The sequence below is a fragment of the Ascaphus truei genome, chromosome 3 (assembly GCF_040206685.1).
Source record: "Ascaphus truei isolate aAscTru1 chromosome 3, aAscTru1.hap1, whole genome shotgun sequence".
In the NCBI taxonomy this organism is placed as follows: domain Eukaryota; kingdom Metazoa; phylum Chordata; class Amphibia; order Anura; family Ascaphidae; genus Ascaphus; species Ascaphus truei.
The window spans coordinates 402,236,636-402,261,759 of record NC_134485.1 but is presented as its reverse complement, the minus strand read 5'-3'; the positions used below and the strand labels follow the sequence as shown (position 1 = coordinate 402,261,759).

General features: G+C 39.6%; 1 protein-coding gene across 6 annotated transcripts in view; it reads right to left on the bottom strand.

Annotated features, from left to right (window-relative positions):
• The window catches only part of GRM5 (glutamate metabotropic receptor 5), a 494,822-nt gene that overhangs the window by 327,478 nt on the left and 142,220 nt on the right, over nt 1-25,124 (bottom strand). For all 6 annotated transcript variants that reach the window (XM_075592557.1, XM_075592555.1, XM_075592556.1 and 3 more), the window contains exon 3: nt 2,730-2,979. In XM_075592557.1, coding sequence (XP_075448672.1) covers nt 2,730-2,979 — 250 coding nt within the window. The remainder of the gene's footprint in view (nt 1-2,729; nt 2,980-25,124) is intronic.

The following is a 25,124-nucleotide window of genomic DNA, read 5'->3' as shown; positions in this document are numbered from 1 at the left end:
AAGGGTTGTCTGGGGAGTCCCGAGCCACTTTTGAAGAATGGACAGGGGAAAATCTGGACTGGGGTGACTGTTTTACCTCTGATGAGGGATCGGGGAGGAAAATGGCTATGCAAAGAATGTTATACAGCCCTAATGAAGACAATCGTACTGTTAGGGTGGGATGTGATTCTAAGAGCATTGGGTCAAATTTTGGGTCTCCAGGAACTTTGGGAGTTTCATCTGGGGATTTGGGTAATGTTGCTCATATGGTGCCTATTGCCTGGGGAGCCCCCTATGTGCCCTCACTGTCAGAAAGAGTTATTAGGGATCGCCAAAATTGGGTACGTAATTTTCACCATTTCTGGGAGGGCGAACTTACGTTAGAAATGGGTTCCCTTGATGCAGAAAATTGGGATCCTGGCGGGTTAAATGAGACGTGGTGTAGTCAAGAGGGGATATGCTACATCTCCAGGAGTGGCCTTAGGGAGGTGTATGGGCATGATCCTTTCAGTCCATTAGCATCCATGCCAGAATTTTGGGCTGATTGTGGGTGTCCAGTATGTCACCTAGAGTGTTGCAGCATTGATGCTCTAAGCCCAGTGGACCATGCTGTACGTAAGCCACCTTAAGAGGGTATAGAGGTACCAGTAATGGATACTACAGCAGGGGGTAATTCTGGTTGTTACACATCTACGTTAGGATGTGTCTGTTATTATGGTTATAAGAAAATATATGTACTGTAATAATGTGTTGTTATGTTTTGCAGTGCTACCTGAAGGAAGGTTCTGCAAATTTAGGTCACAAGCAAGGCCGTTGGGATTCCACCAGGGGGAGAATTAGCCATGTCTAAGATTGGTGTACATATCTCTTTCTCATGCTGGCAGTAAACCTGGTAAGTATGCAGGATTGCCAGCAACAATCATGAGGTTTGCCCTCACACCCTGGTGAGGTGTCATATGTCCCCAAAGGAAGTGACAACATGCAGTGTGTTCCCACTTAGTGATACAGAGCATGTTTGTTCTCTGGGGGGTGATATAAGACACAGCACTGCCTAAAGTTAGGAGTTCAGTTTCCTGTTGTTGGGCTGCCTCTGTTCACTGAGAGGCACGTGAAGGTCTGCAACAATGTTGCAGTGTCTCATGCTAGCTGTAGTCAGTGAGCAGACGAAGCAGAGTTAGAGGAGCTGAGAGAGACAAAGCAGCTCAAGAGAGGAGCTTACAGCAGCCAGAGAAGCTGGGGAATCTCTCTGAGAGGATAGGTGGAAAGCAGCTCTATTAGAGAAGGGACCTTCCTAAGGGAGTGCTACAAAGAGATGAGTGGCTGAGCTGTTAGCTGTGAGGGGCAGCTTGCCCATACCACCATCAATAAAGATGCCCTGTTTGGATATACCTCCACTGTGTGAGTGGGAAGTTACTCAGCAGTGGATGGCACCACCAAGAAGGAGTTCCTCACCAGGACCATCTCCCTGCAGAAGCACAGATCCTGATAAGGTGGAGGCGCTGCACTGGATATAGGTAGGACTCGCACACACTACCTCAGCTGCCTGTCTGGATGACATCCCCTAATACCATCAAGCGGGAGACTCAGGAGCCCTGTTGCCTGCAGGTGCACCACCAGACACATACATGTAATGGGGGTTGGTTACTAGAGTACCCGGGCCAATGTGAGATTGGGGGGGGGAAACCCGTTACATTTATATTAATATACTGTATATCCGATGTGGCCACAATACCCCCAAATCAATAAGAGATATTGTATGTAATGCCATAAACATAGCAAAGCGTGCAAAATAAGAACACCTTATAGTGTTAAACGGTAGTTTACCGTTATTGTAATAAAATGGAACAGAAGAGGATTGAAAGCAGCTGTACAATTACTAATATGGTTACATAAAAAGCAAATTGATCACTTTAACATATCTACTATTATTTAATGTTAATGTAAAATATCAAATATACCAAATACTGTGAATAGTGTTTATTTTGCATTCGGACTACATTTAAACAAAGTCACGGTGGAAAAATGGGGTCAAGAATTTCTGTCAAACAAATATCTAAAACAGTTTCCAATATAGAGGACCATAAACGGCTAATGCAAATATGTTGTAACTATTATAATTACCAAGCTACATCAGCTGATGCGGTTCATTAGGTAGTTTGTGCTGCCTGACATAAAAACGAATTCTACTCTATTACAGTATGGTCCCCACAGAAATCAATAGGAGTTACTGTGTGATAGTGCCCGATCAGTACTATCGCAGTTTAATAAACAACATTCATGTTTTATTTTAATCAGATCTTTTTAGAATCTAAAGTTCTACAGTACTGTAGTACTTTATAAGTAGCAGAGATCATTACAGTATATAACCTCCGTTTTTAGAAAACAAGTCTTTTTACATTCAGATTCTTAATGAAATGCCTAACCTTGGATATGCAAGTATGTCAGAAACAGGAATGAAACACATATTTATCTGTTATTCTGTTCACAGCTGACACCTGCACAGCACAGTCAGTGGTAAGAATATATCCATATACAGTAGTTCTGCTGTGATAATTGGCTGTTCCGAACTAGTGATTATGAAGCAATGAAATATAGAAGAAAAAAAAAAGTACTACAGGAGGTCAATATATAATATAATGGTGAGTCTCAATGTATAACATTCAAATTATGTTGGCTACTCAGAAAAAAATTAGCAAGTACAATACAGTAGTTCAAACTCTTTTTGTGGCTTTTAATAAGGAATTACTCACCTTCCAAGCAGAAGGAACTCTCCAACCAGCCCCTGGCGTCTCATAGCCATCAAAAGCCCTCTTACAGTCATTCCCTCACAGAAGCAAACAACCACTCTGGCCTTGGGTAGATGACTCCGTAACTTCTTTAATAACTTGTCAAAACTCTGTTCTCCAGCGTTACTGTAAATCTTGTATGAATGAGCAATGCAGATACCATCCTTGGCTGACATGTCTTTGAATGCTTCCATACCCCTTTCTCCATAGTTACCTAAGCAAAAATAAAAATTGTAAATAGGTTACACAGTAAGTCTGATGATACTCAGAATAATAAATCACATTCCAATAAAGAAGAGTAAACAAAGGTGTTTTTCTCTGAATAGTTTCACTTGATAAGTATTAAAAGTATATTTGATTGCACTACAATTGTATGCAAAATCATGCATTGTTGATACTGGTTACGTTTGCATGAATAGAGCTGTGAGCTATCGTAATATTGGGTGATAATGGGAGAAATAAAGCCTGCTACATCTGTACCGAAATGATACTTTTTGCAAGAACTCTTTTATGGATATTGTCAGGCATTTTTTAACTAAAAAGCTAAGATTAAAATCTGAAGTTGATGTGATATTTACAGATGCGCAAACTTTTTCCCCCAAGATACTGTAGCAACATTTTACGGTTTTTTATCGAACTTCAAAAAAAATTAACTTTTTAAAAAGTTCACATTTAAAAATCTCAACATCTTGGGTTAAAAAACAAATCTGACAGAAGTTAATCAGAGAACACAAGGATGCTGAGAATGAAACAAACCCATGCAACACCACAAGCTGCAAACATACAGCATATGCCAAGATCCTGCAGTCAGTTACAAACATGGAACACTCAATGTTAAAGGGCCATACTGCTGCACATCCAGGAATGTGGTATATATGATTCAATGCAGCAAATGTGACCAATGATCCTAAATTGGTGAAACCAGCCCAAAACTTCAAACCAGAATGAACCGACACAAACAATAACACACCATGAAGAAGTGGGATATTGCACTCCACTGGGACACCACTTCTCACAGCCAGATTATTTAATAAATTATTTAAAAATCCAAATCCTCAAAGGATTGTTAAACACTGAAGATCGGGAAATATTTTAACTTCAAAGGATCACTCTCTAAAAAAGAGGACTTAATGCTAATAAGAGGTTTCTTACACACTATCAGACTGTTTTATAATTTGTCTCCCTGCCTCTCTGTTAATTTTACAATGTATCCTTCCCCCCCCCTGTACCCATACCCCCTTCATACTGCAGATGGATGCTTGTTCCTATATCTCACTGTCCCGTTTATCCATTTATTGCCCTGTCTATTTATGTATTACTGTTCCCTCTGCCATTCCTTTCCTACATCATCTGCCTTAGATTCTTATCTTCAATTTTACATCTGTTTTAAACTAATTGAATCTTTTTTAATCAATATTCCTTGACCTGTAGAAGAGAATAGAACTCTCGAAAGCTTGTCTTATCATTTCAATTGTTAGTTCAAATAAAAAAGGTAATTTACTCTGCACTATTGCAACTGGACTAACACGGCTATTTCTATTTAATTCCCGTCTCTAGTCATATCCAATAAAATAAAATATATAAAAACATTTACATGTGATTTATTGTGTTATAAAATACTGTAGGTACAGTATATGTATCAGGAGTGCAGGCTATCTACTTTAGCACTTTTTTAGTTCATCTCAGTGGTAAGAACATTTAACTTTTATATCTTTACGTTTTATTTAAGGACCAATATGTGCTATTCCAAGTGAGTGGTCAATTGACTTGAAAGGAGCAGAAAGGGACGTATTTCCCTAGTGTACTCAATGAGACACCTTCTAGGCCGGAAGCTCCTTGTAGCCCATTCACTTGAATGGTTTTATGGGTCTGCATGCCGGAAGGTGTCTTATCCCTGATTAATCAATATTGCTGAGACGACTTATGATCCATTTTACTAAATGGCCCATAGAGTAGTGCCTTACGGTTTTGCACCACAGAGTAAACATTACCTATAATGTTTTTTTTATAATGTAGGTAAATTACCCATGTTTATTAAGTAGTGATAAACCATAGCACACCTTTTAGTTTTTTAATTGGAATAAATGTTAGTGATCAAAGTTTATTAATTCTAGGTCATTCTGTTAACCTGTGAGGTCCAGATTTATTAAGCTCTGATAAATCAGAGTAAATGACATGACAATACCAAAAACAGGAATGGACGTTATTTTCCCTGAGCCTTATTCACTAACGTATATCATATGCAAAAATAACAATTGTAATTGAGCTCATTAGCATAGGGCTAAGGTCACGTTATTTCAGGATAATGCTCTTTATTATTCATTACTTGTCCCATCCAGACCCTGAAATAAGATTATTGCTAAGGAGAGAGATGCTTTTCACATTATTAATACATTCTACATTATGATTAATAGACACTAACAGGCTAACTATGAGGCTTCGGCGCCATCAGCACTCACACTGAAGCAGCAACGTCCATTTTGTTCCTTGGCACTTCTTTATTCCCGCTCACATTGAGGCTGTAGGGGCTATCTTGGTCACTGGCATCCTGCCTATAAAGAGGCAGGACTTCCTCCAGGATGTTGCCAGAGCATAGTTTCTGTCAGGCTCCTGTAGATCTTCACCCTGCCTTGTTTCTAGCCTATTACCCTGACCTTGAAACTCTGCCACCTGCCTCGACCATTGCCTGTGACCAGGGCCGCATACAGATTTCCCAGGACCCAGGATTAGAGTTATGTCAAGGGCCACCCCATCCCCCGTGTCACGTGCCCCCCCCCCACCATTTCACACCTCACGAGCCCCCTCTATTTCCCCCCTCTTTCCAGGTATTTCTCTCCCCTCCGTCTCACTCCCTCTTTCTCACTCACCCCTTCTCACTGTCTCCCCATCAATTACCCAACTCTCACTCAATTCCCCCCCCCACGCCTCGCATATATTTCTCACCCCTGCGTCTCACGTTTTCTCCCTCTTTTCCTCCCTCCCTCCCCCTCTATTCTCTCACTCGCTCCCACCTTCCGATATTTACTCCACTCTCACTCAATCCCCCCCACAAAATACATACCAAAAAAACCCACCCCCCTAAATACTGTACATACAAACGCCCCACACCCCAAATACATACCCCCAAAAAACACATATAATCACCCCGAATACATATAAAAATACAACCCCCCAATACATATAAAAATAAACCCCCAATACATATAAAAATACACCCCCAATACATATAAAAATACAACCCCCCCAATACATATAAAAATACACACCCCTCCACAATACATATAAAAATACACCCCCTCCGCAATACATATAAAAATACACAACCCTCTGCAATACATATAAAAATACAGTTTTGTTTGTGAAATGGTGCTCAAAGTGCTTGGGCTGTATATGATGGAAGGGATGTAGGCTGGGTATGATCAATTGTACAGTAGCAGTACTAAGCCTTAAGAGGGCATAAGGTACCCTGAAGGTCGGGGTAGGTTGCCAAAGGACAACCCCCCTTTCCTCATCGTGTAAGCCCCAGGTATGTACTCACAGTCTTGCCTCTCCCAGGGTCTCCCTTCCAGAGCGTGCAGCTGAAGTAGGATAGGAACTCCAGAAACCAGGGTGTGCAGCGCACAGCAAACGAGGAGAGCAGGTCTTGCAATAAAAAGTTGCGTTCGTATTCCCTATTGCTCAGTGACGTCACCAGTGGCGTGAAAATACGGCAGTCAGCTGCATTTAAATGATTGCACATACAACAGACAGCACTTCTTTATAAAGTTCATCCGAACGAAACGCGTAGAAGGTTTGCTGCTGTTCCACACCATATGATTCCCCAATAAAGGACTTTTTAATGCAAGACCTGCTCTCCTTGTTTGCTGTGCGCTGCACACCCTGGTTTCTGGAGTTCATATAAAAATACAACCCGCAATACAAATAAAAATACACCCCCCTCCACAATACAAAATAAAAGTACACCCCCTCCAAATATATAATAAAAATACACCCACACTCCCAAAACATATTAAAAATACACCCAGCCCCAATACATATTACAAATACACACCAAATACATATACAAATACACCCACCCAATACATATTAAAAATACACGCACCCCCGAAAACATATTAAAAAATACACCCACCCCCAATACATATTAAAAATACACCCACCAATACATTTTCAAAATGCACCCACCCCAATAAATATTAAAATACACCCACCTCCCCAATACATAATAAAATACACCCACCCTCCCAAAACATATTAAAAATACAACCACCCCTCCAATACATATTAGAAATACATGCACCACCCCCAAAACATATTAAAAATACACCCACCACATACATATTAAATACACCCACCACAATACATATTAAAAATACCCACCCCCCAAAACATAAAAAAATACACCAACCCCCAATACATATTAAAAATACACCCACCCCCTAATACATAATAAAAATACACCTCCTCCCTCAATACATAATAAAAATACACCAACTCCCAATACATAATAAAAATACACCCCCCCCAAAACATATTACAAATATACCCACCCCAATACATATTAAAAATACACTCACCCCCCAATACATATTAAAAATACCCCCACACCCTCTAAACATATTCAAAATACACTCACCCCCCAACACATATTAAAAATACAACCACCCCCAATACATATTAAAAATACACCAACCCCCAATACATATTAAAAATACACCCACCCCAAGACATATTAAAAATACACCCAACCCATGAGTACATATTAAAAAATACACCCACCCCCCAATAATTATTAAAATTACACCCCCAACACATAAAAATACACCTCCCCAACACATATTAAAAATAAACCCACCCCCCACCAATACATTAAAAATACACCAACCCCCCCCCCCAATACCTATTAAAAACACACACAAACACACCCCATACATATTACATTTATACAGTACTCCACTACAGTATCTGTTTCAAATTTGGTATGTTTTTGATTTTTTTTTCCATATGATAAATACAGAGGCATACAGAACACCTACAAGATCATATTGAACCCCCAAAATAACCACAACATATATATAAGCATATAAGTTTCACAGAGGAGTGCTACTGAGCATGGCAATATATATAGTTAAAACCAGAGACATAACATAAAACACAGACAAAGCTCAGTGCACATCCAGTAAAACTTATACACGGTACAGTGCCTAAATATACATGTATAGATAACTAATAAATAAAATGGTCTTTTAGTTTAACATTTTGGCCAAATTGTTGTAAGCCCCTGAGCCAACTGCACGGCAGACCACGTTTCAAGGGTCCCTAACACTAATAGGTTATTAAGAATCTATATTAGTGTTAGGGATCCTGTTTAATGTTATGTCTCTGGTTTTTTATAAATACAGAGGCAGCCAGATTCATTTAGAAGTTTGCCTCAAGGAAACTGCAGCTGAAATGCAGCTGGACCCGTCAAGATCTCGGTTTTCCCATGGCCAAAAACTCAGTAGACTAATTGCCCATAAGGATTAACACAGACCCTGCTTCTGAATGGGAGTCTCATGTGTTAATGCTGATGGAAAATTCCTCCCTACTCTGCACTTGGCTGTGATTAGGCCACACTCGGGCTGCGGTTCTCCCACAGCAAGTGCAGGGCGGAGATTAATCTGACTGCATCTGTATTATTTTACTGATCATTTACATTTATATGGTATCTACCAATGATTTTTTTTTATTTGTGATTTATCTCACTATCTTCTAAATACAAGGGTAATGTAAAAATATTAATGACTTTAAATGATGGGCCTTTAGAAAGGTATTACCCCTGATGTTCCTACAGTAGTACCGAAACTAGCATGAAAATGGTCAATCATTGTGTAATAATAACAACATAGTACCAGTAAGACAATTATATCATAACAAAATTAACATTAACATCATGCATTCAAAGGTAATTTATAATGATGGCAGTTCTAATGAGTCATCTCAGCTGCATCTATCTATTTAATAAGCCATGACAGTGCAGTCACTGCAAAACTAAAAAAAAGTTTCTCGTTTTTAAATTGATATACATTAGTTGACTTTTCTGACACATGAAAACAAGCAGATAAACATCTCTATGTGGAAAGGGATTTGTTCTTCCAATGTATCCTTTTTTTACATCATACGTCTATCCCTATGTGTGCTATATTCACGAATACATGGTACAGTATGCTGTAAATCTAAAATATACAAATATACTGTATATATATATTACCATATAAAGCAGCAATGCCCCTCTATAATACATGTAACTGCCCTTTTTTTCATTACTAGGGCTGTAAGGGGTGTGTGGGCCCACATGCCCCTTCCCATCACTTGGTGATGGGGAGAATAAGCAGAGCTTAAGCCCTGACCCCTTCTGCCTGGAGACAGTGACAACAAGCTTAGATATAAATAGGAATTGGGAAAGCTTCTGGAACTCAGATCCAGGAGGTGTTGAAGAAGACGTATCTCACTATGAATAGTGTACATAAGTTTCTATGTTTAGAATAGGGTAAGGATTCACTTTTGCTGCCTTCTTGCTAGGGAAAGTATTCTGTTAGATAGCATCCCAAAGAGATGTTCCCATACCACTCTCCAGGTTCACATAGAGACAGCCTTTGCACAGCAGGGGCGTCGCAATTTACGGTCCCTAAGCCCAATTGGAGGGTCCATAGCTGGCTTACACATAGAAGGCTACTTTGTGTCATCCTGCCCCCAAGACAGAAAAGCGGATCACAGAGGGTGTAGTATGAGGCCTGCCAAGGGCTCAGTGGACATACGAGCCTTATAGAGCAGAGGGAAATCTATAGGTAACATAAAAATCATAAAGCCTCTAGCAGACCAAGATAGGGGCAGCTATGGAAGCAATACAAATAGTATAGCCACAAAGACACCCCATTGGATATGCAAGATGCATTGTATATAATAAATGTGAGACTGTGTCTAAAGGATAAAAAGGCTACTGTTTGAATGAATAAAGTTTCTGGCGCCCATCATTGCTTACCACAGCCCAGCCTGCAGGACGCCTGCACTCTGAATAAGACAATGCACCCTGAGTAGCCAATAATACAGACACTGATGTAAACTCCCTAAGAGCCGGACAGGGAGGGATACTGTCATGATTCCCTCCTGCAGTACTCCTCGTAAACCTGTAGGGGTGCACAGAGGAGTCAGGTTCAGATCCAGAACTGATAAGAACCAGAACAGTCCATGAGGCCAGCTACCATATTAGTTTGGGTAAAAACTCCACCCAGTCTGTTAGTTCTTTGCTTATTAAAATTTCTGTTCACAGGTCAGGAGTCAGGTTATTCATTTTCCCTAGTGCTGCAAATTTCCCTATTTCCCTTGTTTGTGGTGAGCGCATCGTTACAGATACTGTACCTACCCTTGTTAGCATTAATGGTAGAGAATTACTAACATCTGCAATGGACAACCCCGAATTAACTTCCATTCAAATTTAGGTGAGAATCTCAACATTATTTTTTTTCTTTCTATATGCTACATGTCCTGGGTAGAACAATCCACACATACTGTACCATTCATTATTACTAACCGTAGCAAGATTATGTTTTGGGAAAAAAATATACTTGGAAGAATATAAAATCTATTTCTACAAACCTTGAAAAAAATGGTAATAAAAGTAGATGCAATAGGTGCAATAAAGAGATTTTCTTTTATTCACTGGAACAAATGCATTTTTTATGTTTTCTTTTATTAACATAAAGGGCAATGAATTCACAAAATCATGTTTTCATTGACTTTTTGAGGCTGCTAGTGAAAAGTTCAAGATGGGTGTGAATTTAAATAGATGCTTTTCAACCAGTAAAAATACATAATGCATTGACATTAATTAACATTTCTGAGACATGGATAACGTACTGTATAATCTAAAACGTGATGTTTTGAAAGCTTCTCGTACACTGTTACATTTGTGAAGAACATTCTTTTTGGTTCACTAAAAAGTATAATAGACTTCAAGTAATCTGTATTTCTCAAGTACTTATGTGGATACTAGAACTTTAAACTGCAATATGAGAACGAAAAATATATAGCTCAACCCTGTTATAACATGATCTGTTACTATGCGAATCCGTTTATAACGCGATGCAAGCGTGGCTCCCAATTTTCGTATTGATGAATATTTTATAACACGATTATTGGTTTCTTAAATACTTAATTGTATAATGCATACAATTGAACATTATTTAGAACGCGATCCGCTAATATCGTGATGTGATTTTTTGGACCCCAAGCAATGCGTTATAACGGGGTTGAGCTGTATATGCTTTTGTATGTATGTATGTATGTATATCTTTATTTATATAACGCCATTAATGTACGTAGCGCTTCACAGCAGTAATATACGTGATAATCATATAAATAACAAATACAAATAACACATAATGGGAAGAAGTGCTTTCAGGCATAAAAGTGACATTTAGTAAAAGAAGCCTCTAACCCAAAGAGCTTACAATCTAATTGGTAAGTAGGAGGAACGTACAGAGACAGTAGGAAGGTGCTCTGATAAATGCGTCTGCAAGGGACCAAGATCTATGTAAGAAGTTTATAGTATCAACCACGGAGCTACTCATTTGCTTTGTTAAGGAAGTGTGTTTTAAGGTGGGTCTTAAAGGTGGATAGATAGGGTGCTAGTCGGATATTTGATGCACTATATTTCAATAGGACCATTAACATCACTTTATGCTTGCATGAATGCTACAGTATTTGATAAAAGATTATTCTTTCTAATACAATTGAATGCGGAACTATGATATGAAAGCATGTTTACTGAGCAAGGAAAAGACCATGAAGTTATATTCAAGTATTAGAATACAGGGGTATGGAAAGTAGGCTAAAGCGCTCAAATGCAGGTGCAATTAATAAAATAAGCCAAACCACTAAACCAGGATACTAATGAGAATAATATAGTACTTAATGTGCAATAGTATGGGTACTATCCTGAAGACAGGTGGTAGATGGTACAAGCCCACTCACCCTCAGTCTCATCGGCAGGTTCCCCTGAAAATCAGCAATACTCACATCCTGGTAGTAGTTAGGCAAGCTGTGCAGCTACAGATATGCAATAACAGGAAAAGGGAGACCAAAAAGCGCACTAGCAAAAACGGAGCAGGAAGGACCCAAACGAAAAAATGATTAAAAGGGCACTTTAATGTGACAAGAGACCCATCCAACGCGTTTCGAACGTCATAGTGTTCTTTTTCAAGGATAAAACACAATGTAATAACATCCATTAAATACCCTCTTACCTGTGGGCCGTTTTACGCCAAAAACGGAACCTGATGACGTTATGACGCTACGCGCGTCATCGCGCATGCGCAGAACGACCCAGTGCCGTTCTAAGGGCAAAAGAAGTCACACAGGCAGTGTGGCCATATTGGTTAAGGGCAAGCAATAGAGTATCACAGACCCACTGAATGCAATAAACATCCCCATGACGTATACTCGCAGTGCTAATCACTGCGCATGCGCATCACGGTGATGCAAGTATCAAAAAAACTAAAATCAGAAAATTAAGAAAAAATTGAAAAAAGGGAGGGCAAAAGCATCCTATTCATAAGGGAAAATATAAAAACAACAATGAAGTAGCTGACATCTTAAGCTAATACATAAAGGGAGAAATAGGGGTAGAAAACATATAGCCACGAATTTACAAAAAAATTGAATAATTAGAAGCATCTAAATAACATGAAGAAACATGTAAAAACATGAATAATATATAACATATACTGTATAATCTAGAACCTAGGAACCAGGGAAATGTGTCCAAATATAGTACATGTAAAACATTGTATAGTAAAGCTAAAATGAACACAAAACATAAAAAAAACAAGTGTATTAAATACTATATGAAACTTTTCAGGGATAATTTGATCAATCCATTTATCGTTAAGCAAAATTGACTTATGTAAATTAGCGTATTACAAAAAATGGGTTAGCTGCCAGTCAATATTCAGAATTTATTAATAAGCAAAATTGACTTATATAAAATAGCATATTACAAAAAATGGGTCAGTCAATATTCAGAATTTATTAATAAGCAAAATTGACTTATATAAAATAGCATATTACAAAAAATGGGTTAGCTGCCAGTCAATATTCAGACCCATAGGGAAGCGCCTTTGGAGGATGAAGATCCAATACGCCTCCCTATGGTTCAGAAGGTTGACATGATCACCTCCTCTGGATTTACAGTTAACTAATTCAATTCCCAGGAAGGAAAAATTCCTTGTTCCTCCCTGACCACATTCTGTGAAGTATTTGGAAACAGGATGATTAGTGTCTTTCAATCTTATGAGCCTTAGATGCTCTAACATCCTAACCTTAAGAGCTCTAATCGTTCTACCCACATATCTTTTGTTTTTTATAAAAGGTTTGTGGATGATTTAATTATTATTTGGAAAGGGGATGTCACTACACTTCACGCCTTTGTTTCTTATCTTAATGACAATATATACAACCTAAAATTTACATTAAATTTTCATTTCATTTTCATCACATTTTTTTGTAAATTCGTGGCTATATGTTTTATACCCCTATTTCTCCCTTTATGTGTTAGCTTAAGATGTCAGCTACTTCATTGTTGTTTTTATATTTTCCCTTATGAATAGGATGCTTTTCCCCTCCCTTTTTTCTATTTTTTCTTAATTTTCTGATTTTAGTTTTTTTGATACTTGCATCACTGTGATGCGCATGCGCAGTACGTCATGGGGATGTTTATTGCATTCAGTGGGTCTGTGATACTCTATTGCATGCCCTTAACCAATATGGCCACACTGCCTGTGGGACTTCTTTTGCCCTTAGAACGGCACTGGGTCGCTCTGCGCATGCACGATGACGCGCGTAGCGTCATGACGTCATCAGGTTCCATTTTTTGGCACGAAACGGCCCACAGGTAAGAGGGTATTTAATGGATGTTATTACATTGTGTTTTATCCTTGAAAAAGAATTCTGTGACGTTCGAAACGCGTTGGATGGGTCTCTTGTCACATTAAAGTGCCCTTTTAATCATTTTTTCATTTGGGTCCTTCCTGCTCCGTTTTTCCTGGTGCGCTTTTTGGTCTCCCTTTTCCTGTTAGAATACAGGGGTAATGTTTCTTCATTGCAAGAACTACCAGCCACATTTAATTAATTACACTAAGCCAAAAGGCCACTGCCTGTGGGACTTCTTTTGCCCTTAGAACGGCACTTGGTCGCTCTGCGCATGCGCGATGACACGCGTAGCGTCATGACGTCATCAGGTTCCGTTTTTTGGCGCGAAACGGCCCACAGGTAAGAGGGTATTTAATGGATGTTATTACATTGTGTTTTATCCTTGAAAAAGAACGCTGTGACGTTCGAAACGCGTTGGATGGGTCTCTTGTCACATTAAAGTGCCCTTTTAATCATTTTTTCGTTTGGGTCCTTCCTGCTCCGTTTTTGCTGGTGCGCATTTTGGTCTCCCTTTTCCTGTTAGAATACAGGGGTAATGTTTCTTCATTGCAAGAACTACCAGCCACATTTAATTAATTACACTAAGCCAAAAGGCTCATTTAATGAAACACTGCTTAGTAAATATATCACTATCTGTAAGACCATTATAGGAAATTAAACATGTCCCATAAAATGTTACATTTCTCCAATATATCACTTCAAAATCTAGAGTAGTAACAAACGAGGGAGAGGGAGTAGGTGCTAGGATACCTTTTATTGGACCAAGAAGTAATTGATATGTTACAAGCTTTCGAGCCTCTCAGAGTCTTTCATCAGGTATGGCAGAAATACAGAAACAAAAATATTAATATTCAAAACCTAGAAGCATTTCCAATGTAAGGTTTCCTGATATCTTAATAAAACTTGGTTAAATGTATCATTTGTCTCCACACCCAAGCAATTGATTATCTCATCACAACTGTACACGCAGGTGTATTGCTAGTTTATTATGGTGTTTATTATATGATATTAGCTTGCTAAGAAAAATTGTTATCAAATTATCCAAATCTATTTCCAAACCTGTTATATCTTTTATGAGTTCTAGAATTTCTATCCAAAGAGGTAAACTTTATAATATGACTATCAGATATTCAGTATGGAGCATGTTTGGTTAGAGGCACAAGAGGGGCTCATGTGATGCCCAATATTTAGCATTTTACCAACTTAGGAAGTTTAGCTTGTTAGTACTGTTGTGTCTATAGAAACATAATATTTGACGATCAGTATATTCCCTCCTATAAGAAGAAATCATGGATGGAACTGATCATAAAAATGTTGCTTATGTCATTTGCAACAATGGTAACTAACATAAGGGACTACAGTATACCATGACTTTTCCATTGGACTTATTTAAAATGCTGGCATGGTTGGTCATAATATTCCAGAAAGTGGAAAACAAACTAATCATCTGGCTCATGTATATAAGCAAATAATAATGATCCAAAATATATCAACACTCTTTCCCTGCAGCTAGCTGTGTCACTCTCATTCAGTGTGAAAAAACACAAGTTCAAAAAAGAAAAACCCAGTAGCGCAAAAGGAAAATAGTGTGATTTTAAAAGGAAAGGGGGTTTCCCCACTCCAAAGGGTTGTAACTCACAAGATACATTCTTAATAAAGTGTGAAATAGTGGATGATGAATGGACTAATGGACTCCAGCCTTGTCACCAATGCGACCCTGAATATATCTCAGGAATGGATCCAAAGAACATTGAGAGAAGCAGAATAGAGAATAATGTAAATAGCATAATACAATGTAATGAATTACATAAAAAAAAAAAAAAGATAAGACTGGCACCGTGCACTCACAAGGTACATAAAACAAAATGCGTCGAGTTACAGAGACTCAGAGCAAGTTTGTATCTCTATCTCACCGCTATGGTGTCTGGTTTCCGTGTCATGGGATTTCCAAACTTCTGTTTCACAATGGTTTGCCTCTACTTCTGTCCTCTGTCCTGCTATGAAAGCCACTCTACACGTTTTGCCTCAGCTTCTTCAGGGGGGACAATGGAGGCTGCTCCAACTATCCCTTAAATACTCTCACCTAGCACAGAGTTAATCAAATCCTAAAAGCTACAGTGCATACTTAAAAATGCTAATAAAAATCCCGGACGGGATCTACATAGTAGAATCTAAATGCATAGGAGGTTACAAAATACTAGGGGCAGATCGCCTCTTCTCGATCAATCAACCTTGAGATGCTTCGGGTTGTTCACTTTTAAATGTATATGTTAATTAAGTTTACTGTCTATAAACAACCATGTGATGTGAATGTACCCCTGTCAGAAAACAATAAAAATGTTTGAAAAAAAAAAAAAAAAAATGCTAATAAAGCAATAAGATATATTTTGGTACTCTATATTCTTACAAAAGACAAATTATAAATCAATGTTACACGTTAGAAAAATATACAATCAGTATAAGACACCTTTCATTAAATATATGACAATCAAATGGATTTTGACAAGGAGATTCAATGACTATACAATTAAAAATTAGTGTAAAACACTAAATATACAGTTGATGTCATCATCTAGAACAAAATTCATGCAACAAGGACCTTGCAGTGGAAATAATGGACAAAGACAATAATATAAAAATGAAACGGAATCAATTTCTATGTTCAGTCCTTCCGTGGCCAAACTTTTTAATGTATAAATTCAAGCAGTTACTAACTGGGAAATAGCTTTCATTTGTCTTCACCGTTACTAGTTGGACTAACTATATCAATACCCATACATTTGATTGTGTGTATGTTTAAAGTGCTTGGATACACGGTGTGTCTCTAACTCAATAGTTATATTCTTAATATGTTCAGCTATCCTAGCTTTAAGTTTACTAATGGGTTGACCCACCTAGTACTTATTGCATGAACAAATAAACAGCGGTATAATTTTAAGTAAAATCTTTGATATTATCAAATGATCATATTTTTTCCCATCAACACTAGATAGAAAATCCTTTATACACTTTGTGTTTGTTAATTAAATGTACATCCTTTACATTTCTTATACTGCTATGGCCCCTTTTATTCTCCAACATCACCGCATTTTTCCGGGATTTTTTTTCGAATGCTTCGGACTTCACCGCATTCATACCGCATTCATGTTGCATTCACAGCCGTGGTTGATGTGTTTTTTGAGAATGGTTCGGAATTAATTGGTTGCAATTCTTCGCGTGTCCGCCAGATGGCAGATATTCATGAATTGTAATGCGCATGCGCTTCAGTAATGTGTCGACTTGCAGGTGTTTCGTTTAATACCACAGTGGTCTATTGTAAATTGGCCTTGGGACTGAAGGAAGAGATTACAATAATGTATCAATTTAGGCTTCTCATAATAAAAAAAGACAAGCACCGTTTCCGGTCTGGTTATTGTCCTGAGCTGAGCATCCCGCCATGAGTGTACAAGTGCAGCCCGTGTTCCAAAAACCCGACAGAACGTACGCTTATTTAATATGGGCCGCGATTAATGCAACAGATAATAAGATGGCAACAGTTGTTCAAATTTATCAGTATTTTATCAAAAACTATGTGTCACGAGAGACTCCTGTGGCGGGTAGGATCTCGGTGGCCAGAACAGCAGGAGCGTAGTATCGGTCACAAGCAGAGATCAGAGGCAGGCGGCAGATAGCGAAGTCAGGTAACAAGCAGGGGTCCGAGGCAGGCGGCAGGTAGCGAAGTCAGATAACAAGCAGAGGTCGGCAACGAGGAGACTGGAACAGGACAGGCGAGCAGGGACAGGTCTGGGAGCAGGGACTGAGAACGGGAACAAACAGGGACAAGCCAGATTACCAGCAAGGGCCTTACTGCGAACAGACTCAAATACAGGTACAGGAACAGATCAGGATCAGAGGCATGTGCATAGGAGTCTGACCTGAAACAGAGGCAAGGGAGGAACAGGAATGGGAGGTTTATATAGGCAGGCTGGGAGGTGGAGCACAGGTGCAGAGGTGTCAGGTATCAGAGTCTGGAATGTTCCTTAGTTTAGCAGAAGCAATCCCGGTGGACAAGTTTAGGTACTACAGGGTAGAACAAGACATTGAGAGTGGCAGCAGTCCCGGTGGCCAAGCATGGGTACAGCAGGCTAGAGAATATGACACTATGACTTTTACAAATTTTCCCCAGTTTGTAAGCGTGCAATAAGGAAAAAGTTATGTAGCGATCCATGTTTTTTCCGTATTGATCCCGAATTTATTGGAGGGTATTGGTGTGTATCACTGGATTTTTCCTGTATCTATGATCATGCAGACGGCAAAAGGCGAAAGGTCGTGTTTAAACCAACTAAGAAACAACAGTCGCTGGCAAGCAATGCACCAGCACCAGCACCGGCTTCCAATAACGGTCCGACCGTCAGTGACAACCCTTGCTGTCTGTCCACGCATGGATACCTGCAGCTTGAGCCGGATTTCGCGTATAGTTTCGAGCAAGCTTTGATGTACCTAAGCGATTTCCAGCCTCATCAGCTGACTACAGGTGTAGTAGTCCCGCTGTCACCTGTCAACGACGTGTATGATCAAGAATACGGGACTGGCAGTGGTCCGGCGCCAGCTGATTGGGAAATTCTATGGTGAGTAATGTTGTCGTATTTTATTCTGTTTTTTTTATTTTGAAAATATCAATATCAGTGCGATTCAAAAGTCAAGCGATTCTCCTGTAAGCAATATCATTGGCTGAGCGGTTTCTACAGTAGATACTGCACAATTGGTGAAAAGCTAGGCGCATGAACATTGGAACCTTCTTGAAACGCATATGCATGTCATCACATTGATGGTAGGCGCATGCGCATGTGAACAGGAGACGCCCCCCGAGAAAATTATTGGTGGGACTGACTGGGAACTTCTTTAGGGGACTGACCATTACAGTAAAACTTTTATTTTTGATTTTCCTCAGAAAAGAAAACTTTGTCATCTCAACAGCAAATGGAGGGATTTCGATGGATAATATCGCTTTGTGTAACAATGCCTGCACATTGCAGAATCGGATTTAAAAAACCACGTACCGGATTCCACAGTTTAGTAGCCATTGTTAATGATTAGGATAGAATACCTGAAACAGTATGCTGATGTTTTCAGACTGTATACAATACTTTTTTTTATATATACTGTATAATAAACCCGAAAAAATAAAAACTATGCATTTATTCTACATGTATTCCAGTACATATGTGTATTCTATACCCGTACAGTATGTATTGTTTTAATACTCTTGTGATGTACAGTACTGAGCATGCCTACAGTATACAGTACAGTATTCCTGGACAGTACTGTACATTCTAGAAACACTGTATTTTGTTACAGTATAAAAGGAGACAATGGAACAATTTAAAACAAATCAAAATTTTCTTTTATTGGTGGAGTAAGTACAAAAACATTTATTTTCAAATACTGTACAATGTAAAAACATTTTAAGTGCACAGCAATTCAAAACATCAACAGGTGTATGGTTTACTGCTACATCTCCTTTATTAAAGAACAGCAAGTAAAAAAATTTACAGTAGGATGGTGTACAGTACAGAACAGTCAGTCAGGCCTGCACAACTCCAGTCCTCGAGTGCCGCAAACAGGCCCGGTTTTCAGGATAACCTTGAAAAACTGGCCTGTTTGCGGCCCTCGGGGACTGGAATTGTGCAGGTCCTGAGTGTATAGTAAATTAAAACATTTCTTTATTAATACAAGTTAAAACACACAACATCTTCTTTATTAAAGAACAGCAAGTGAAAACATTTACAGTAGGATGGTGTGCAGAACAGTCAGTCAGGCCTGCACAACTCCAGTCCTCAAGGGCTGGAAACAGGCCCGGTTTTCAGGATAACCTTGAAAACCGGGCCTGTTTGCGGCCCTCGGGGACTGGAATTGTGCAGGTCCCGTGTGTACAGTAAGTTAAAACATTTCTTTATTAATAAAAGTTAAAACACACAACGTCTCCTTTATTTAAGTACAGCAAGTCAAAACATGTACATTACATCACAAAAGTATGGTGTTACCTGTATTAAAAAAATTCTTTGTTCAGAATTATACAAAATGCAACATCTCCATATTAAAGAACAGCAAGTCAAAACATTTACAGTAGGATGGTGTGCAGAACAGTCAGTCAGACCTGCACAACTCCAGTCCTCGAGGGCTGCAAACAGGCCCGGTTTTCAGGATAATCTTGAAAACCGGGCCTGTTTGCGGCCCTCGGGGACTGGAACAAAACATTTACAAAAAATAAACAACAGTTGTACACTCACGCAAATGCGTACCCCACCAGATTGTCCTTCCAGGGCCGATGCCTTGTATGGTGCAAAATGCCATTAATGCAGTCTCGAATGCCTTTCATTAAAGGATCTGTAATTGAAAAAAAGCGCCGTAATTCCTCCAGAATAGTCTTTCTTAAATTGTCAGGAAGCGCCTTTTTTCTTGATTTCCTTCATAGTTCACTTTGAAGGCCCACTCGCAGTACACCAAGTAGGACACGTGGTGCTTAAAAATTAACAAGGCATACTTGTGGGGTACACCAGCACTCATCACCCTATACTTCTCCCTGAGTGCCGGGGGCAGATCGCGCAGGATGATGTCGGGCACCGTATCGATTCTAGCGAATGTAGGTTGGGTTCTGGAAGCGGGTGTTCTTCTGTGAGCGGGTGTGCTTGTGGCGGCGGGCGAGGATAGGTTGTCTGGGAGTAAGCTTTCCTCCTGTCTTGGTCGCCGTGTTGTCTCCTGGCGTAGTCTTGACGGGGTTGTCATATTATCCTCCTCCGCAACGGCATACATGTACACAAAATCTTCTGGTGGAGGGGGTGCGCTTGCTGATGGAAGGTGGTCGAAGGTCCCATTCATCACATCCATGCCACCCTCCTGCTCCGGCGTCGGGGATACAGGGACAGGAGCACCGAGCAAATTATGTATCCCCGCTATGTCAGTCTCTATCTTCTCCATCCGTCGATCCATCTTCTCCATCCGTTGATCCATCTTCTGCATCCGTTGATCCATATTTAGCACGGTCTCCAGAAGCAGATCTATCTTTACCAGCACAATAGAGTCGCCGGGGATATCCACACTTATCCCATTCAGCATCCGGTCTAACAAGCTGGTTCTTGTGCATGGCGGGCTGTGGACATCTGGGTGGATGGGTGCTACGGAGGATGAGATGGGGGTTCCATGGAGAAAAGTGGCAGACCTGTGGATTTCCGGGAGAGGAGAAGCGGCAGCATCGTCGAAGAGGGATGGAGAAAGTGATCTCTGGATTTCCGGGCGAGAAGCAGCAAAGTCGTCTAAGCGCAATGAGGAAAGTGACCTGTGGATTTCAGGGGCACAAGCGGCGGCGTCGTCGAAAAGCAGTGGCAAAAATGGCCTGAAGATTTCCGGGAGAGCGGCGGCAGAATCGTCGAAGCATAAACGAGGAAGTGGCCTGCGTGTTCTATGGGTTGGCTGCCATTTGTTTTGCGTTGAGTGTACATCACCGTATTTCTTCTTGACATAATATGGCTTACGTGTATTAAAACCCTTAGCCTTTGGGGTCAGCAGAAGGTTTTCTTTATTAGCCTTAGCCTGTCGCTTTGGCCTTGGCTTGGAAACGGCTCCTGCCTTTCGCTTTTTCTGCATGACAGGCACAGCAGAGGCGAGTGTGTTCCTGCGTCCGTAGAATCGGGGTTGATCCATGGAAGCAGATGGCACAATGCAGTATCTGGACAAGGGCAAGTTCAGATAAAGATCATCGAGTGGTGGGCTATGCAAAGTGTGTAACCTTTTATGCATGGTGACGAGGTACAGGTGTTGAAAGTGGGCGTACGTAAATGTGAGTCATTAACGTATAAATACACCATCCATTTTGTGGATTCACTGCACATTGAATACACATCGACTAAACATCGAATATACATTCTTGTGTTTGTATTTCTTTCTACTCGCAGCAATGCCTGTTAAAAAGATTTCAAAGGATCTCAGCATGAGAATTAAGGAGATGTACACGAACGGACAACGAATTGCAGATATCCAACACTGGTTAGCTGCTTCTGGCCTCGTTGTGCCATCAACCACCGTGTGCTATCAAGCACACGGAAAAACCAGACAATGCACGAGGACACCAACGGTAACTAACGCGTAAGTATATTTATATAGCTATATAATACAGAATATCTATCATTGTTTATATTGCTGCATATTAATAGAACAATATATTGTGTAGATCTACTGTATCTAATTTTATAGTTATTTCGGTATATTTATATAACAACAGTATATATATTGTTTATATTGCTGCATATTAATAGAACAATATCTCACGGTATACTATTTTTTACTGCAAATGATGTGCTGTGCTTGTGGCCTACTGCACTGTATCTTACCGGATTGTTATTTTTCTTTACATTGTAGGGAGACAACTCTTCTGGTCGACAAAATAAGTGAGGAGAATGATGAGAACAGTGCATTAAGGGTCAAATACACTCTGCAGGAAAATCACAATCTCACTGTATCAGAGACCAGCATAAAGAAGATGAGACACAGAATTGGATGGAAAAATGGACGTGTGAGGTTAGTACTTGACAATATAGTTTTAAAAGTGTTGTTTAAGAAACTGTACTGTACCTCTAAAATAATGTATTCCTTGTCATTACAGAGCGTACCCCATGATAAGGGACGTTAACAAAATCAAGAGAGTGGTCCAGGCCCAGGCATGGATCGACAGTGGAGAAACTTTCCAGGATTGCATCTTCACTGACGAGTCTATTGTTTCGCTGGAGAGATTTGCCACCTTTGCATTCCACAAAAAAAGTCGCATATCTATGAAGCCGCGTCCAAAACACCCAGTGAAGATGCATGTGTGGGGTGCCATCTCTAGGCATGGACCAAGATACATTGTCATCTTTGAAGGTAAAATATATAAAATATAATTTTGCCTTATGCACTGTACTGTACTAGTGTGCAGTTTTTTGAGCACTTTTCTTTTCTTGTTATAGGAATCATGAATAAAGCTTTCTTCCAAGACAAAATTGTGCCTGATATTGTGGAATACATCACACGTGAGTTCCCGGATGGTCACCGTTTCTACCAGGACAACGATCTGAAGCACACCGTGTCAACAGTGCATATGCTTGAGCGCGGTATCAACTGGGTGAAGACGCCAGCGGAGTAAGTGCGGTAACCGTGTCTCATTTTTTCCCTCTGTTTTTACTGTGTACTGTATCTCTTAAACTAATTTTCCTTTTTTTCCCCCGCCAATGACAGATCGCCAAACTTCAATCTGATCGAAATGGTCTGGCATCAGCTGAAGGACCATATACGAAAAGTCGTGAAACCCTCCAAAAAGGATGAGTTGGCGCAAGGCATACTGAGTTTTTGGAACGATGTACTCACCGTGGAACGATGCAATAAATATATTGACCATATTGCGACTGTGTTGCCCATTGTGATCACGCGTAATGGGCAAGCATCAGGAAGGTAGTATGGTATAGTACTGTACTGTAGTATTGTAAGTACAGTATGATACAGGTAAGTACGGCACAGGTTTTTTCTTTCCTAGTAGTCAGAGTATACTGTAGTTCCAGTATAGACTAGTTTGACAGTACTTACTGCATACTGTAGTCCAATATGGAGTAGCTATACAGTACACAATGCCATAATACAGTATGCACCTACAGTAACTGCTCAATTTTTTCTTTTCCAGAGAGAGCAGCATCAGCCATCTGGTTACAAAGTATTTAACAGTAGTCACAGTATACAGTAGTTCGAGTATAGAGTAGTTTGACAGTACTACACTGCACACAATGCCATAATACAGTATGCACATAACTGCACTAATTTTTTGTTCTCTTGTCTTTTCAGAAAAAAAGTATGGCCTGGGAGAGAGGGGGGTATCGTGTAAAGTCTGTGAACTGTTTGTACAGTTTAGTGTACAGTATCTAAAATGCAGTCATGTTGTACACAAAACCTCTCCTCTCTCAATGAACTACTGTACTGTACACAGAATGAGGAAGAAGATAAAGACGGAAAAAATTATATTACTATACAGTATATACATATTATTATATATTATATATTAATAATTAATATTATTATCAATGTGCATTATTCATGATTATCCACCGGCCCCCAATTTTCATCTGACAGAAGAACTTAATAAAGACTGCATTATGTATTATTAATGATTATTTTTATATTTGTTTTTTTTATTCCTGATAAAATAAAATAAATATTTATTTACATTCTTGATAATTATAATCATTGACAACAACCCCCCCCCCACACCTAAAGTACACCAAAGAAAAAGAATGAATGACAAAACAACATAAATCAGTTAATGATTTTTTTAACTCTCAATTCTCACAGTGCGGTGCAAATCAGATTTACATATCAAATTCGGGAAGGGATTTTCCAAAGCGTTTCCGTAAACAAAGCCTCAAAGGGTTGGGGGGGGGGTTGGGTGAGTCGTGCGCAGTAATCAGCTAGCTCCAATCTCAAAGAGGATTACACGCAGGCGCAGTGAGGTGATGCTCGGCTAGGGACGGATTTGAAACACAATGAAAAGCTTCAGAAAATGAATGACTGTAGAAGTGTCTGTCGATAAGAGTTTCAAATCCTTCAGCGAGCCTTGTGTGTGTGCGTGGGGGAGGGGGGCACAGGGTACAGCTGCAGGAAGGATTAGTTGTACTGCAGTTCAAAGAAATTACATAATTTCAAAAGGCAGGTCATCATAATAATTTGATCCCTACACCCCCAAATACAGTACATAAAAAGCACACAAATCAACCATGTGCAGTCAAACGCACAGGGCTGCAGTCAAAAGCTACAGTACAGCACAGATTGAATATCGTAATATCAAGATGGTTTTTGCAGGCTTGTGGAGAAAATAAAAATAAAAAATTAGGAGAATTTTTTTTTTTTTGGTCACTCGCTCAAGCAAGCACTGGTGAAGTTACAGTACAGGCGCATGCGCAGTAATCATCTGCTAGCTCCCACCCCAAAGAGGATTACACGCAGGCGCATAGAGAAGTGATGCTCGGCTAGTGACGGATTACAATAAAAACACAATGGCAAGCGTTTTATATATTTTTTTTTGTTCCTGATAAAATAAAATAAATATTTATTTACATTCTTGATAATCATAATCATTGACAACAACCCACCCCCACACCTACAGTACACCAAAGAAAAAGAAAGAATGACAAAACAACATGAATCAGTTAATGTTTTTTTTAACTCTCAATTCTCACAGTGCTGTGCAAATCAGATTTACATATCAAATTCGAGAAGGGATTTTCCAAAGCATTACCGTAAACAAAGCCTCAAAGGGTTGGGGGGGTGGGTGAGTCATGTGCAGTAATCAGATAGCTCCCATCTCAAAGAGGATTACACGCAGGCGCAGTGAGGTGA